This window comes from Salarias fasciatus, chromosome 19 (assembly GCF_902148845.1).
Source record: "Salarias fasciatus chromosome 19, fSalaFa1.1, whole genome shotgun sequence".
NCBI lineage: Eukaryota > Metazoa > Chordata > Actinopteri > Blenniiformes > Blenniidae > Salarias > Salarias fasciatus.
This window is the reverse complement of record NC_043763.1, coordinates 12537180-12552659: the sequence shown is the minus strand read 5'-3', so window position 1 is coordinate 12552659 and position 15480 is coordinate 12537180. Positions and strand designations below refer to the sequence as shown.

At 40.3% G+C, this 15480-nt stretch overlaps 1 protein-coding gene across 1 annotated transcript; it reads right to left on the bottom strand.

Annotated features, from left to right (window-relative positions):
• Positions 1-2363: 2363 nt before the first annotated feature.
• Positions 2364-11206, bottom strand: LOC115406541 (TLE family member 5-like). Its single transcript, XM_030116648.1, has 7 exons — positions 10788-11206; positions 8147-8244; positions 6891-6954; positions 6564-6608; positions 6418-6480; positions 6212-6286; positions 2364-5768 (listed from the first exon to the last, which is right to left on the bottom strand). Exons 1-7 carry the CDS (start codon positions 10812-10814, stop codon positions 5598-5600), a joined length of 543 nt encoding a protein of 180 aa, XP_029972508.1. The 5' UTR covers positions 10815-11206; the 3' UTR covers positions 2364-5597.
• Between the last annotated feature and the right edge of the window lie 4274 nt (positions 11207-15480).

Here is a 15480-nt window from a genome sequence, read left to right as displayed (position 1 = left end):
TGCTTTCATTTTTAGATGGGAAACTTTCAAATATCTCTTATGGAATCAAAAAGTTCAAAACAGTATCTGAAAACAGTTCAAAAGATGTGTGGAACATTTTACTTAATAGGCTTTGAGTGTAGACAAAATCGATCAAAACTCCCAGGGGGCCAAGCTGTGATCAAGAACCTCTACAATCAGGATTTATGACAGTTAGAATGAAAATGGTTTGTTATGCCCATAATTTTAAAATAAGCTCAGTGATAGAACTATTTGGAATAATGTTGATTGATACTTACTCAAAATGACCATTTTTAACCCATGAAACCAATAAATTGATGTTTAGGAAAAGGCAGCATGTGTCCCTGCAAGCCGTCTTTAGCTGTTTGGAATTTTTAATATGATCATAATAAATATGATCAAAATAGGTTAAACTTAAAAACAAAAGCTACAATTCATATTTTAATGATCTTTTCTTTCTTTTTGTCCCATAATCTGTCTGGTACTTCTGCTCCATGTGGCAAAAAGAAAAACAACTGGCTCGCATCCAGAGGAGGGGAGGTTGTGAAAAGTCACATTTCAATAAATCCAGGTTAAATCTATCTGAAAATGGTAGAAACAAATGAAATCATTGATGTAGTTAATAGTTGCGAAAACAAAACATCTGCTGACTGGAGTGGAATCAATATTTCACTCGTCAAATAAGTCACACTGATGTCTTTTGTTCTGGTGAAAATCTGCAGCAGCCTTTAAAGGTGGTGCCAACAGAACTAAAAACATTAGAACAGTGGTTTGACGTAAACGAATCATCATTAAACCTATACGAAAGTAAAGTCATGTTACAATTCCTGCGGATACACAAGTGCAAGTAATGATCGATAATGTACATATTGAAAGAGTAAACGAAAATACATTTCTGGGTGTGATGCTGGACCGCAAAATCTGCTGGAAACCCCAAATAAATCATACGAGAGCAAAACGTGTCGCAATACTGGGGAAATATATAAATAACGGTACAATCTGTATTCATCATTAGTATTACCGCAGCTGGATTATTGTGTGGAAGTTTGGGGCAACACATACAAAAGTAACTTAAAACCATTATTCAGACTGCAAAAAAGAGCAATCAGGGTCATGCACACTGTGGGATATAGGGTACACACCAACACACTGGTTTTTAAGGCACGCGCATTGAAATCCTGGGATCTGGTTAAATTTAAAACTGCACAATTTGTATTTGAAGCAAGAACCAGTTCACTTCCTGCAAGATTCAGAAAATGTTTTATGGAGGGTTCGCTCTTCTGTTTAGTTCATGTTCTTGAACCCGAGTGGGTCAAAAAACTGAGCTAAGAATGTTGATTTGTGAGTTTCTATTGGTTTTAGCGAATGTGAGCACCAGTGTGTTGTACTTGTGTTGTGATGGACTGCTGTTGCTCCCTTCACATCTGGCATCTCCTTCATGCTCTTGACCACACGTGATTCACCTTGGACTGGTCGTCCTACCTGAGTAACTTTTGCAGATCATTTAAATCTCATGATCCCACTAATGGTGAAGGAATCTGATGCGTAACTAGTTAAGAATGAAACAGAAAAGCATCCCCTCGATTCCAGTGTATTCATTACCTGGGACCTTTTGCAAGGTCAAGATAAATACCAGCCTCATCTAATCCAGACAGATTGGTTATAATACAGAAGACTGAGCTGCTTGGAAGCGCACCTTCATGCATCTTCACGGCGTTCGCTGGCAGAGCTCACAAGTAAAATATCAGCAGATGCAGACGTTTCCAGAATTCACTTAATAAATCGAAGAATTTATGCTCTCAGCCAGGAGTGGCCACCCCTGCTGTAATCAGAGCAGCTTTCATCTGATGAGAGATGACAGAGCTGGAGGGAAGTGGAGCCTGTCACTCCTCCAGGATCTGAAATAACAGACCTCATCCCATCAAGATGCAGAGGAGCGGACTGTCGGAGCAGATGTTGGCTCTCAGGATTTGTTACATACTCTGACCCTGAGCTGGAAGAGATTTTGACACACTCGACCACCTCGGAAGACAAATGTCAGTGGGCGCATCTTTTTTTCCCAACTGGCAGTGTTGACTTGAGAACCGGCCGGTTCCTGATTGGATTCTTGGTCCTGATGCGTCTCTTCTCAGGTGGTTTTCACTCACTGGTACTCAGTGTTTTTCAAAGATGGCGGTGGAAAAAGACAAGTGACGACCCGTCAACAAAAACAACACAGACGGACACTCTCAATCACATCTTTTATTTGTAAGGCACCAGAGAAGCTTCCTTACTGCTAAAAGTTTGATTCATTCTCATTTGATTACACAGTTGCTTGTTTACATTTTCTTGTGTGTGTTCGTTATTTTTATTTTTTTTTACATTTTGTTGTTTTATTTTTGCCCCAGGTAATTTAAAATGAGACTGTTCATAAACATGTTTAACTGTTTTTTTTTTCTGTTTGCACAAAAAAAAAAAAAAAAGAAGAAGAAGAAAACATTTACAAACCTAGAAAACAAAGTTAAGTGTTTCAGCCTACTGAGAGAATGAATGAGGGGGAGAGAAAAAACAGGAAAAACGACATGGTATACAACATTGTGCCTCTCGTACTGTAGGCTGGTAATGCACACATACAACACCAAAGTCTTCCATGATACACACACGTTAAAAAGCAGCTTTGAAACATACAAAAATGCTTTAAAAAATATGTATATTGATATATTCATATGTATACAAATTGGCCCTTCACAGCAAAACAAACACACATACCATTCACGGGTCTGAGCTCTGCCGGAGGAGGCTGACGTCAGTACGGAGGGAGCGAACCGATCGCCCCTCGCGCTCCAGATCAGAGAGTCAGGTCTCCGGGGAGGAGAACCCGTCAGCTCCCCAGCACCAGCACAGACAAGAAGAAGAAAAACAAAAAGAGCACTGAACCACAACTTAAGTGCTTTTCAAGTTAAACTGAAGAGGGAGGGATTTTTTTTTTGTTTAATTTTCATTTTTAAGCTCCGGTTTGTAATGTGCTTGAAAAGGTGGGTTGTCAAAGCTCTGGAAGCACAGGTCAGTTAAAAACCAAGATCAACTGGAAACTGAAGGAAATGTTACAAAATAGGGGAAAATAGTTTTGCTAATTATTGGGAGGATTTGTTAGAGCTGACTGAACATCTGCACCGTAGACTGAAAACTACAGCAAGTATTTAGTTTCAAACATGGGCTCACGTGCTGTAAAGGGTCAAATGCTTCGTGTATGTCCACATTAACTTTGTGCTACTGATGAGGAAAAACGCACTGCTGCCCTCTGCTGGCTGAACCTCAGCTGTGCTGTGATCCCACATTAACTGTGCACCAGAGGAAAAAATCAACTCATGCAAATGCTGTTAAATCAAACACTGACTTTCAAATCCAGGCATACATCGCTGATTTGATATGTACCTTCTCTATTCTGATCAATAGGTTTCTTTTTTTTCTTTCATGTTGACAGTTAAGGCAGATGATCAATATGCATCGCAATCGTAGCTTCTCCGTGATTTTATTCAGTGACACGTGCAGCTATTGTGACGCTCAAATGTGTCAAAAATTAGACAATGCTCAATCAGGGCTGTAATCGCCGTCCCAGATGTGAATCCGTATTGCAGAAGGAAAATCATCTGGCAAGGAGCGACTGTAAAAAGGAGGAACCGAATACACTTTTTATGTTTTTAAAAATGTGGGCTTTTACAGGTTTTTGTGGTCCAAACTATTTTTTTTAACACTATTGGGCCAAAGAAACTGAATCCTGTCTTCCAGAGGGCGAGGTTGTAATGGAGAAATTGTTTTACAAGTTACTGCTAATGATTTAGAACAACCAACTGAGCGTCTGAACTATCTTTTTTGAATCAAAATACATGAATTTAATAAGTGTCCACCTCAAAATCCATTTAGTTGATAAGACTTTAGGATTAATTATAACTTTTTTCAAAAAGATGCTGCTTTGTGAAGTTTTCCTGATGCTTTCAGAGCTTCAGCAAATCCATTCAACCACACTGAACCAGTGAGGAGAGGGGAAAACAAAACGAACAAAAAAAAAAAAAAAAAAAAAAAAAAAAAAAAAAAAGAAAAGAAGAAAAAAAAAAACTGAGCAGGGTCCATTTTCTCCGTTGTAAGTCACACAAATCTAACAGGACAGGAAATGGCGGGCGCCCGAAACTGTCTCATAATGAACTGGAGATCTCTGCGAACCTGTCACGACCCCCTCCGGTTCTGAAAATGAGATCCTGTTCAAGTCATGCTAAAGAGCGGGCCCGGTGGGGGGGTGGGGGGGGTGGGGGGAACAGGAGCTGGTGGATGAGGAGGATTCAAAAAAGGTGCTTTAAGGAAAAAAACAAAAGTTAAATTAAAACAAGTATTTTCTTCTTTCCAGTCACATTCACTCAAACACACAGACACCTTTTTAAAAGTCTAATTATAGCCTGTTTCACTTCACAAAAACAACATGTCAAAAATAAAATACTTTTTTTTTTCTTTTTTTTTTTTTCAGAGCTTTACTTCTTGTCATGGTCCGTCCCATGCAGCGCGCACAGCAGCAGGAGCTAGGCCTACGAAACACTAACGACCTCTAAACTGGGCATCTTAGCGTCTGTACATACTAGATTTTTTTTTTTTTTTTAATGGAATAAACTCCCATGTTTGTGGGACTGAGGTACGCAGCTTGGGTAACGCATCCATTGGTTGGTCTTACAAAAAAAAAAAAACAAAAAAAAAAAACACGAAAAACAGTGATAGATAAGGTGGTTGATGTTTGAAAGCCTTGAACGCACCCGTTAAGTGAAACTTCCCTTTAAAAACATCACACTTAACATCAGATCAAGCTTTAAGTTTGGCTCGAGAGCATTGTTCAATGGTGTTGCTAACCTAACAGCTTCAGTCTACAATTTTTCAATTAAAAAAAAAAAAAGAGAGAGAAAAAGAAAAAGGCGGCGGTGGTTTCGCACGTGATTACTTGAGCAGAAAATTTACAGGAGATGTTGATAAAACGGCTTATTGTGGCTCGCAGACAGCAGCAGAAACAATCAAGGGGTTTGGAGAGGACATGGATACAGACGCAGCAGACAGGCCTGCTGAAAAAAAAAAAAAAAAAAAAAAAAAAAGAAAAAAAAATACAGGCAGATCCGGGAGAAGGCTGTTAGGGTTTGTCCTCAGCGGAAATCATTTATCTTGGTTAAGCCTCAGAACGGCTCACACAAAAACCAAACCAAACAAAAAGCATCTATTTAAGTCTAGAAGCCTGAACCGAGTCTATTACCACTAAATAATAAGAACAAATAACGCTCAGCCGTTCAGGACGTTTCATCTTCTGAACATCCCAAAGTTTCAGCTCTTTCCTCTTCATCATCATCCCTGCAGTTACTCTCCGACACCGACACACAGCAGACAGGCAGCCAGACTTACATCAATCTCCATCTACAGTTACAGTTTAAGCTTTCTGTTTCTTGACACTAACGACTCCATAGCCCCCACCCAGCCCACCCCGTCCCACCCCCACCCTCTGACCTCCACGCCTCGCCGGCACTAGTCGGACTTGTCCCCGTCCTCCGCCCTCGGCGCCCTCTCGGCGGCGTCCCTGGCCTTGTCCTCCTTCACCACCTGGGCTGGCCGTGGGAGTAGTTGGCCAGGATGGAGGAGAGGGAGAGCAGGCCGGAGCTGGAGGACACGGCGGGCAGTGTGGGAGGGGTGAGGCCGAGGGGGAGCGGGGTCACGGGCAGGGCCAGGCCCTGCAGCTGGGACAGGTGTTGCACCTGGAGCTGTTGCTGCAAAAAAAAAACAATGCAGAGTGAGCTCAGACTGGACTTCTCCTCCAAAGAAACAAACGCAACAGCACTGCAGCACGAACGGCAGTGAACACACGGATGACGGCAGTGCCCTAAAGGCTTCGGAGTGTCTGGTTTACTTATCACGGCGTTCTTGGACCTTGTTCCGTGCCTTTCTCAAGCACCTTGATTTGTCTTGTATGTGAAAGGTGCTATCCAAATAAAAGCACCTTGCCAAACTTGCAGAGATGACTCACCGCATTTACATCTGCTGTTTAAGGGTTTAACGGTTTAAGACGTGAACAAAGATCAGCTTTTCTTCAACAAACTATGCTACACGAATACGCTCAAAAGGACAGGGGTTACAGGAGTTTGTATTTCTTTTCCTCGAATATGAGCTGAAATCGTCCCCAATGCCAAACTGAGGAATTCCCATGGCTTACCCGTATGATGGAGTTCATCTCAGGAGGTGTGACCTGCTTGGCTCTCTCGATGGCGCCCATGACTTGCTGTTGATGCTGAAACATTACACAACAATCACATTCAGCATCAGAACATAGTTACCCAATAATACAATGTTCTAAGACTAAAAAGAACAACAATTCAACCAGACACAAGAACACTGCAGCGAAAGTGTGACTGTTACTACCTCCTGTGACAGGTAAGGCAGCACCTGAGCACAGATCCCATTAAGTCTCTTCACTATTTCAGCCTGTGAAAGAAAAGAAATAAGCATTAAAAAAAATGATAATAAATTCCATTACATGATGATCCATAACAGGAGAGAGTGATTACCTGTTTGTGCATTTCTATGTTCAAACCATAGGACATTTCGTAATACTGCAAAAAAACAAACAGAACATTCACAAATTTGAAACAGTCTTTGTGCACAAGGATCCAACCTCGACGTCCACAAAGCATTGAGAAATCTAGATTAAAGAGGCTTTATCTTTATCTACATCAGCAGGTGAATGATCAATATGTGATCAAACACAACTGAAGCACAGAAAGGGAGATGATCTACATGTCCCTGATGTTTGCTTTCCAAGCAGATATCGCGACGCCAAAAGCTTTTCTCAGAGTGAAATTAAAATCAAGAGATAAAGGAACGATCACACTCACCATGATATAGTGACGCTGCATCTCTGACTTTTCAGAAGCCAGTTTATCGCACTCCAGCTTCAAACTGGGGGGAAACAGAACAATAGACCAGTTATCACTTTGAACAGAAACCTGGTAGAAATGTCGATCATTTAAGGCGTTACAGTTCACTCATGAAGGAGATACTGATTATTAAGGATTATCAGAGGAGTATGGATTTTTATACTTTTTTCAACTCCTTTTCATAAATGTTTATCAAATGTTTATGACTAAATTCTTAATAATTTGTCAAACTTGTGGGAAATAAATGATTAACATGCTGCTGTTTTATTGTTTTACAAGTAGACTGATTAGATTTATTTTTATTACACGACTACCACCTACTTCTATCACCAAGATTAAGTCAACTTTTAATATGGGACTTCATTCAAATGTTCTGTGTCCAGGTCTTGAACTTTAATGCAATCATAAATCTTTAAGCTATAGTCTGAACTATTAGCCAGCTCTGTATCGATACACCTCGGGTTTATGACTTCTGCAGTCACGCAAATATACACACCTCAAACTTTTGTTTTGTTCACTTTTAATGATGATTTCTTTGACATATTTTATCCTTGATCTTACCTGACGATATTATTTGTATTTATTCTAAGTCTTTTTATCCACACTTCTGTGTTTTTGTGATTATAAATGTAAAAAGGCACTTTGACCTTTTAATTTTTTGACTTTTTGTTCCAGGTAACTCTTTTCAAGGAACTAAAAAGGTTCCTGCACCAAATGTGTCCATCACTGCCTGAAGTCATGGAATATAAATGCACCACACCTCCAATCCAGACGAGGCGATCGATAAAAGATCTAATGATGTTGTTGCAACAATAACTGTGGTTGATGGACTGTGAACACAGAGAACGATCGACTTGTGCCAGTTTTCAATGGGGCTTTGATGCTTCAACCAGTTTATTAAGACGACACCTAATCGCATGGCAGTGTCTAACGGCAGAACTGCTTCAGTCTTCCATTCGATCAAAAGCGTAATTTCTAAACATAAATGCAGCGGGTCAAAAACATCCAATCAAATACGTTCAGCGCTGCAGCCTCCATACAAAAAGTTTCTGCACCTTTTAGAAGTACGAAGTTCCCAAACAGGGAATTTTTTGTTGGTAAAACACAACAACTCCAGGACTGAAACCTTGAGACAAGTGGCTGAAATACCCACCGCTCCTCTGATGGCTCCTTGTGCCTGGGGAAAGCTCATAAATGTGTGTGTCGATGCATACCTGTGGTACTGTGCTTGGAGGAACTGGAACTCATCCTTGATGCGATCACAGGAATCAGAAGTGGTGAACTTGAGAGGCTGACTGGATTGAGAGGATGCCTGAGAAACAGAACGTATTATTTTCTTCATGAGAAGAGTTGTTCTCTTAAAAAAACAAAACAAAAAAAAAAACACGTAATTCTCCCATCCTGCGCTGGTCTAGGTCCAAACTGGAAAGTTTGAAATGCCAGCCTGGATTGATCACTGTCCTCATTCACATCCAATTCATCAGGGTAAGAAAGAGATTGCAGCTCATTCTGCCGGGCTTTTAATGAAAGTGTGTTTGGGTTTGTTTTGAAACAGCGGTTTGACCCCTGAGATTAACCCTTTGAGAGGATAGCCCAAATGAAGGTCAGCCTAAACTGGGCCTCACGTCTGAGTGAGAGCGGACGGCAAAAAGTGACATCACGACGGCGGCGGCGAGGTGATTAATACCGACCCGTTATCAGCCGGAGCTCAACAGACATCCACAGCTGTCCTTAAACGGATATGAAACATCTGCCGGCACAGAACCACATGCTCAGAGTCTCTCCAGGCCTCAAAGTGTGCCGATTGAGGAAATGTGTTTACAGAAGGTTAAGTGTGCCCATGTTGACCATATGTGAGAGGTATTTAGAGACTGCATTAGAAGTTGGGTTATGTATAGCTAGACTATACTTAAACCATCAGTCCAAAGCTGTAATCCAGGGTTTATCTGGTTCCCTAAACCTCATTACTCTCTAAGTAAGTGGCACAAGGGCGAGAGGTTTCCAGTTGGATTATGGGATTCAGCAGAAGATGCAGTCACCCGGTCACACAGAAGGGTGAGAATCAGCATTTAAAAAAAAAAAAGAGAAAGAAATGCATTCAGGGAGAAAATGTAGAGGTGAAAACACTCATTTTAAAATCTGAAAGCGGGAATCAATCCTCGACTGAAGGCCAACAAACCAAGATGCAAAGGTTTTACATTTTTTCTTTACTTTGTAGACATTTAATCTGGGAAGAATAATATCTTATGTCATATTTAGTTGGTTGCAGCAAAGATAATTCATCACCGACTCTGGCATTCTTCGGACACAATGCCTTTGAAGACTAAGAAAACAGAATAATGTCTGGATTCGGTATCAGGATTGGAAATCATTATAATTTGGAGTAGATTATCTTGTAATCTGGACTTCTGCTTCCAATCACTTTACAGAGAATAAACAAATCACAACTTACTTTAACTAACCAATTAATCTCAAAGGCTTGGATTTACAGGCATACAAATGGTTCAAGCATGTCCTTCACCGAGTCTGATATTGAAATGAATCAGCCACATTTGGAGAAGTGTTTGTGGAAGCACCCCACTTAAAATCATATCCTGCAAACACTTTAGAAAAAAGGTTAAATGTATCATCTTCAGTGGGCAGATGTGTCACTAAACATTATAGATATTATATCGCACTCCTGCGTGTCGTGTGGATGTGTCATCCTGAAGCTATGTAAAAACACCTGATGAGGGGTGACTCCAAACAATCAAAGGTTTTGAAGCAGACACATGTAGAAACTATTCAGGACCACCTCTGATCTGTGGAGTGGCGAGGTGAGTCACAAAAACACAGAAACTTATAAAACACTGACATCAGCATGGTTTGGAGAATAATTGCCTTTTGAAAAAGTCTACAGAAATTCACATTATGGTGTGCATTTCACTCTTGCATGAAAATGGTGAGACATAACACCTAACGCTAAAAGAAAAAAAAAACCTTGTGTCTTACTGTAATTTACATCTGTATGTGTCAGTAGATGCAATAGCGTGTGTGTATTTCAATGCAGTAAAATGATGACTTTGTAATTAGCTAAACAAAAGAATAGATATGACAATGACAGTATAATCAAAAATGGATTTAAAAGGTTGTGAAATACCAGTAAAAAATAAAGTATTTGTCTTCTTTATGTCACAATGAGCAGGCTTTTGTTCGAAACAATATCCAATGTAAATGATTTGAAAAGAATCAATTGTTCCATTTTGGTTAAAAAAAAAATCAATTTCTGTCTGAGCTAACTTAACTGCGAAAAAACAGATTATTGACCATTAGAAACAATCATGCATAACGTGGATTATAATATTAGCCCTTTATAAAGTCAACAGCTTGATTTAACAGAAACACGTGATAACAATGAGGACACGAGGCTCACACTAACATTTTTAGCAGTAACTTTACCGTTGATCTCACCCAAATCATTCCCTCAACCCTCCACGTATATTAGTATTTGTACAGATTTGTCTGTAGGCAGGTGGAAGGGGGGGGCCACATGAAGCTAAACAGCTAAACTTGCGCTCGCTGCTATCAACTTAAATTCGCTGTTTTCTGGTGACGCTAGCTAGCAACACATTGAGTTTGAGGGCAGATGCAGGCGTTAGCTTGCATTTAACGCCGTTTAAAAGTTCCGAGGCGATGTGGTTTTCGGTGCATAACGGCACAAACACGGCGAGCAGATGCTGGAGTGGTGCGGTGCTCCTGAGCCGAGCTGACAGCTACCTGCAGCCCAGCAGCGGCGCCGTGTATCAGCTGCTGGCGGTGCTAAAGCTAGCCGTTAGCTCGGCTTCCACCCGGGACAAGTTCACCCAGACAACTTACCGAGTGCCTGGATTGAGGAAACATCATGTCAGCAGTGTGCTCCGCCGTGTTCCCTCGGTCTGCTCGAGCTGCCGCGCTAGCAGGCTAAGCTAACAGGTCCCCAGATATTATTAAATGATCGGAGACGCTGTTCGCACTTTGTACTCTGTCATCCTTTAAAATAACGTTAGCTAACGTCAAAGCTGCGGGAGCTCGAGATCGTGTTGTGGCGCGTGCGGTCCGAAAAACAGCCGCCTCCGAGGATGGACGCGCGAGGCGAGGGTTTAAAAAGCCTCTTCAAAGGAGCACGGGGCTTTTTTGGGATATCGTTAACGCTGCGCCTCCCCGGGGAAACCCTGGATGTTGACACATGAGCCCCTGACTTTCCTCTGCTTTGAAGAGAAGAGCAGCATCACCCGGAAAACAAACCGAGCCGCGGAGGAGCGGGCGCCCCGTGTGACACACCGCTGAACTGACCGAGCCAGGGCCGGACAGAGCGGGGCGGGGGCCGCCGGGAAGACCCCACCACCGCACCACCTCCACCGAGCCAGGGCCCGACATAACCATCACCTTGTCTGAGGTTAACTTAAAATAAAATCCAAAAATCATGAATTACATATGTCTGCAAAGATATTTTTGTCTATCTGCATTATTCTTTTTCCTAAATGAGGACGCCTCAAAGGCGCATCAGATGCACTGACTAGTACAAAAGCACATAATCACGTTTGGAAAAAAAAAAACTGTTTTAAAATAATTTGTATTCATGCAGGTGGGATAGTTACCAGTTGGAGAAGCCTCATTTCCCACTTCACAACATCTAGCAGTGACTTTATTGCCACGATCAGAATGCAGAAAAGAGACGGACAAGCTTGTCAACACATAAAACACAATGTCACTGTTTTTTTCTGACATGAAGCTTTTTGCAGGTAAAAAAATAATAATCTGTATTCCAGCCTCCATTAGCAGAGAGTTTTACCACCTCTGGATATTTAAACACTTTGAGCCATACAACTCTCAGTTTGTGTGCCTGTTTCTTTCAGTTGCCAAGGCCCAAAGAAATATGAAAAAATAAACAAAAAAGCCCCAGAAAGATTAATTGCAGTGGCGTCTATTCACAGCTCACACTCCTCAACACTAGATGGCGACAATGCATTGCAATGGGAGTTGACAATTGAAATTCCATGTTGTAGAAAAAGGCCCCAAAGTAGAAAATGTTATGTATTTTCTTCATTGAGGACAACGGAGGAGCAAAAGCATATCACAACAGAGATCAATTTTATTTAATATTTGTACAGAAGCATGAGGAGTTTTAGTTTGAAATAAAAATGCATTTGAGAATAAAATATTTCAGCCCGTTTCTGTATTCCGATAGTCATTTTGTGCCTTTTATGCCTCCATTATCTCTGATTCGTTGGCATATTAAGGTCCACCTACTTTTTCAAGCAGTACTGTCCCTTTATTGGTTTAAAAAAGTAACTTATTAGGTGAAGACCAGATGGGCAAACAGTCTTTTACTAAGGTTTTTTTTTTTTATGTCTATGAATTAGAAGGTTAATATGCTCTTTGAATCATACTAACTTGAAACAAGAGTATGAGTGAGAGACTTTGGAGACTTACCAACAAAACCTGAACACTCTCCTTCCTCTCACGTCCCAGGACATATTGATTTCTGGACCAACATGTTACACTTTTTGACTCACAACTGTGTTCTACAGAAATATGTTTCCATCAGAGCACATGTGCATTGCTGTAGCTTACTGCTATATAATATCCAGAAGATCTAAAAAGGGTTTTCTTGTCCGGGGATAGAAAGCAACTTCACATTAGCCATTATCATTCTGCAACCATTACACAAAATTAAATCTCATAACTAAAATCAAGAGCATTGTAGATAGAAGCACTGTGCACTTTCCAAGGTCTGATGTTGAAATGTATCTCAGGGCTTTTGTTCTTTTTTTTTTGTTGAATATGCATTTCAAATCTCTTCTATGGAGAAATCTAATTTTCACAACTTCAGAAATGAAAAATTCTCCGGTGTTCCTCCCTCCACCGATCACTTGGACTCCAGGATGAGAACCGGTAGATTTAAGTGACCACAGACCTTCCCAGAAAACCATGAAACCAACTCAACACACACAATCAGCAAGTATAGGAACAAATTTATTTCAATTTAAAACAGATACCTTGTCATTATGTTTCTCTCTTAGAAGGCGGCAATGATCATAAGTCATGTTTGAATGAGGATCAGGCAACAGTGGTTGAAACAAATACATGAAACACATAAAAAAATATGGCAAGAGTTATGTAAATCAATAATCGATAATAACCAACTGATTGAACCCCTTCATCGAGGGCTCTGCTTCAGTGAAAACATCCAAGCCCTCACTTCCAACACAAAATAAACAGCACATGCAGTTATAATTACAGTTTCTTAAAAAACAGCAGATTATCTTTTAAATCTTCAATCTTAAATACAGAATAAAGTCTTTGTGTGAACTTAATCATCTATCCTTTTAGTCTCTGGTGCATTTTATTTAAAAAGGGGGACCATCTCAGGTGGTCCTTCTGATGATGACCACAGCGTTGGCACTTGGAGAGAGCCTGGCTCTAGAGAGAGTGGGGTTGGCACACTCAGTATAATACATAATTTACATTTGGTTTACATACAAAATAAAGAAGAAAAAAAAAACATTTTATACACACCACTACACAATTGACCTTCAGGTTTCATTGGAGTGACAGAAAAAAATAAAATAAAAATCAAGTGGTCCTAAATATTAGTGTTCTGGTAATGTTTTCTTATCATACAGAGGGGGGGAAATAAAATCACGAAAAAAAAAAAAAAAAAGGGAACAAGCTTCAAGTTGAATATGCACCAACTCCATACTGATGTCCAAAAAGATAAGTCTGATTCCACTTCGCTCAACCTCCAGCCCGCATGAAGGGACGTGACACAGCCGCGGCCTCCCACGCCAAACCGCCAAGGCCCAGCGACACCATCTTCAAGGCAATGAAAGGCAATAAATACTTGTAGTGACCGACCATCCCGGACCACGATGAAAGGAGATTAGAGTTTGATACAGACTGCCTTCCTTCTTTCCAGCTCGATAAGATGTGCCGAAAACACACCGCGCGACAAAAAACACGCCGCCAAACCCACACGGACAGCTGCTCGGCCCTCCACCATGCGCCAGAGTCAAGTTTTTCAAAATAAAATACATGGTTCGTACACCATTATAAAGTGAGCTGCACTCGACACACAGTAAATAGTAACACAACTACTGATAAATACTTGGGTATGCGTACTGGTTTGCCGCTCTGCTTTAATACTGGGCTTCCTCCTCATCCACTTCCTGACAGCGCTCTCCAACACTTGGCTGCTTCCTCACCGCGAGGTTAGTGTCACTTACAGCAGACTAAATGGAAGTTAAGGACCAGACTGGTGTTTGAAAATTTACACATTTAAGGTTTAAGAAAAAACATTAAAAATCATGTCTACAAAAAAAAAAAAAAAAAAAAAATCAGCAGTTGATAAAAATTTGATTAAATCTGAGGGTCCCATTATGACTCAATGTAAAAAAAAAAAACAAAACAAAAAAAAAAAAAAAAAAGAGAGGTTTGTTGAATCTTAACGCAGAACCTAATAAAACCTGCTCAATCTCTTCCACCAAATTAATTTTTAGATCACAATAGAATAAAAAAATCTCATGAATTTCTACGATACATATGCATAGGCTTAAATATGCCAACACACCAGCATGGTCTTTAACCAGTTCTCAACTTAAATACTTGGGGGGGGGGGCATGCAATACTCGCCATGGCAGAAGTGTCTTTACTGATAAGGGTTTCTATACTAGCACTAAGTATTACAGCAAACACTGTGATACTCATGCCACTCAAAAAAAAAAAGAAAAAGAAAAAAAAAAAAAAGTAGTGAAGATCAGAGAGGAGCCACAAGGTCAGTTACCGAAAGAGTATATCAAGAAAACGGTTTAGTGTTGGTAAACTCTTTACACACGCTCACGGACACATACACACACACCTTACGTTTGCATTAACGCCCTATAACTCCTTATAGCACATACTGCAAGTAATCTCCATTTACAAACGAGTATTAGTAGTGGGTGACTTGGTTCACTGTGGTCCTGTACTCCACTCCCCGCTGTCTGATGCACTGTGATAGCCCTTAATGAGGATGAAGGGTAAGTCACCTGTAGAAAAGGTCAAAGACCGAAAAAGTATATCTGCACTTCACTGGCACTATTCAAAGCAAGCCTCAAAAAACTGGGAAAAAAAAAAAGATGCAAAAAACAAAAAAGGAACTGAAACAAAAAAAAAAAAGAACAAAAAAAAAAAAAGAAAATGTTAAATTACAAAGACCGAGCATGGACCAATAGGTCTTCAATCACTGGTTAAAAAAAAAAAAAAAGTCCATCTATTTTTTGTACTGTACATTTTTCTATGTATGCATTACAGCGCTGCATCTATAAACCAAGAGGAAATACGACTTTCTTTATAAAATAACGTGAGGGCTCCTAAAGAAACCAAACAGGATTAGCATGGATGAAGATGTGATGGCAAATACAAGTGGAAATGTTTCAATAAGAAAGAGAAAGCAGAGATAAAAGTCCTTACTATACCAGACATTCATTTTTTTTTTGTTTTGTGTGGGGGTTTTTTTGTTTTTGTTTTTTTTTTCCTTTTTTTTTCTTCT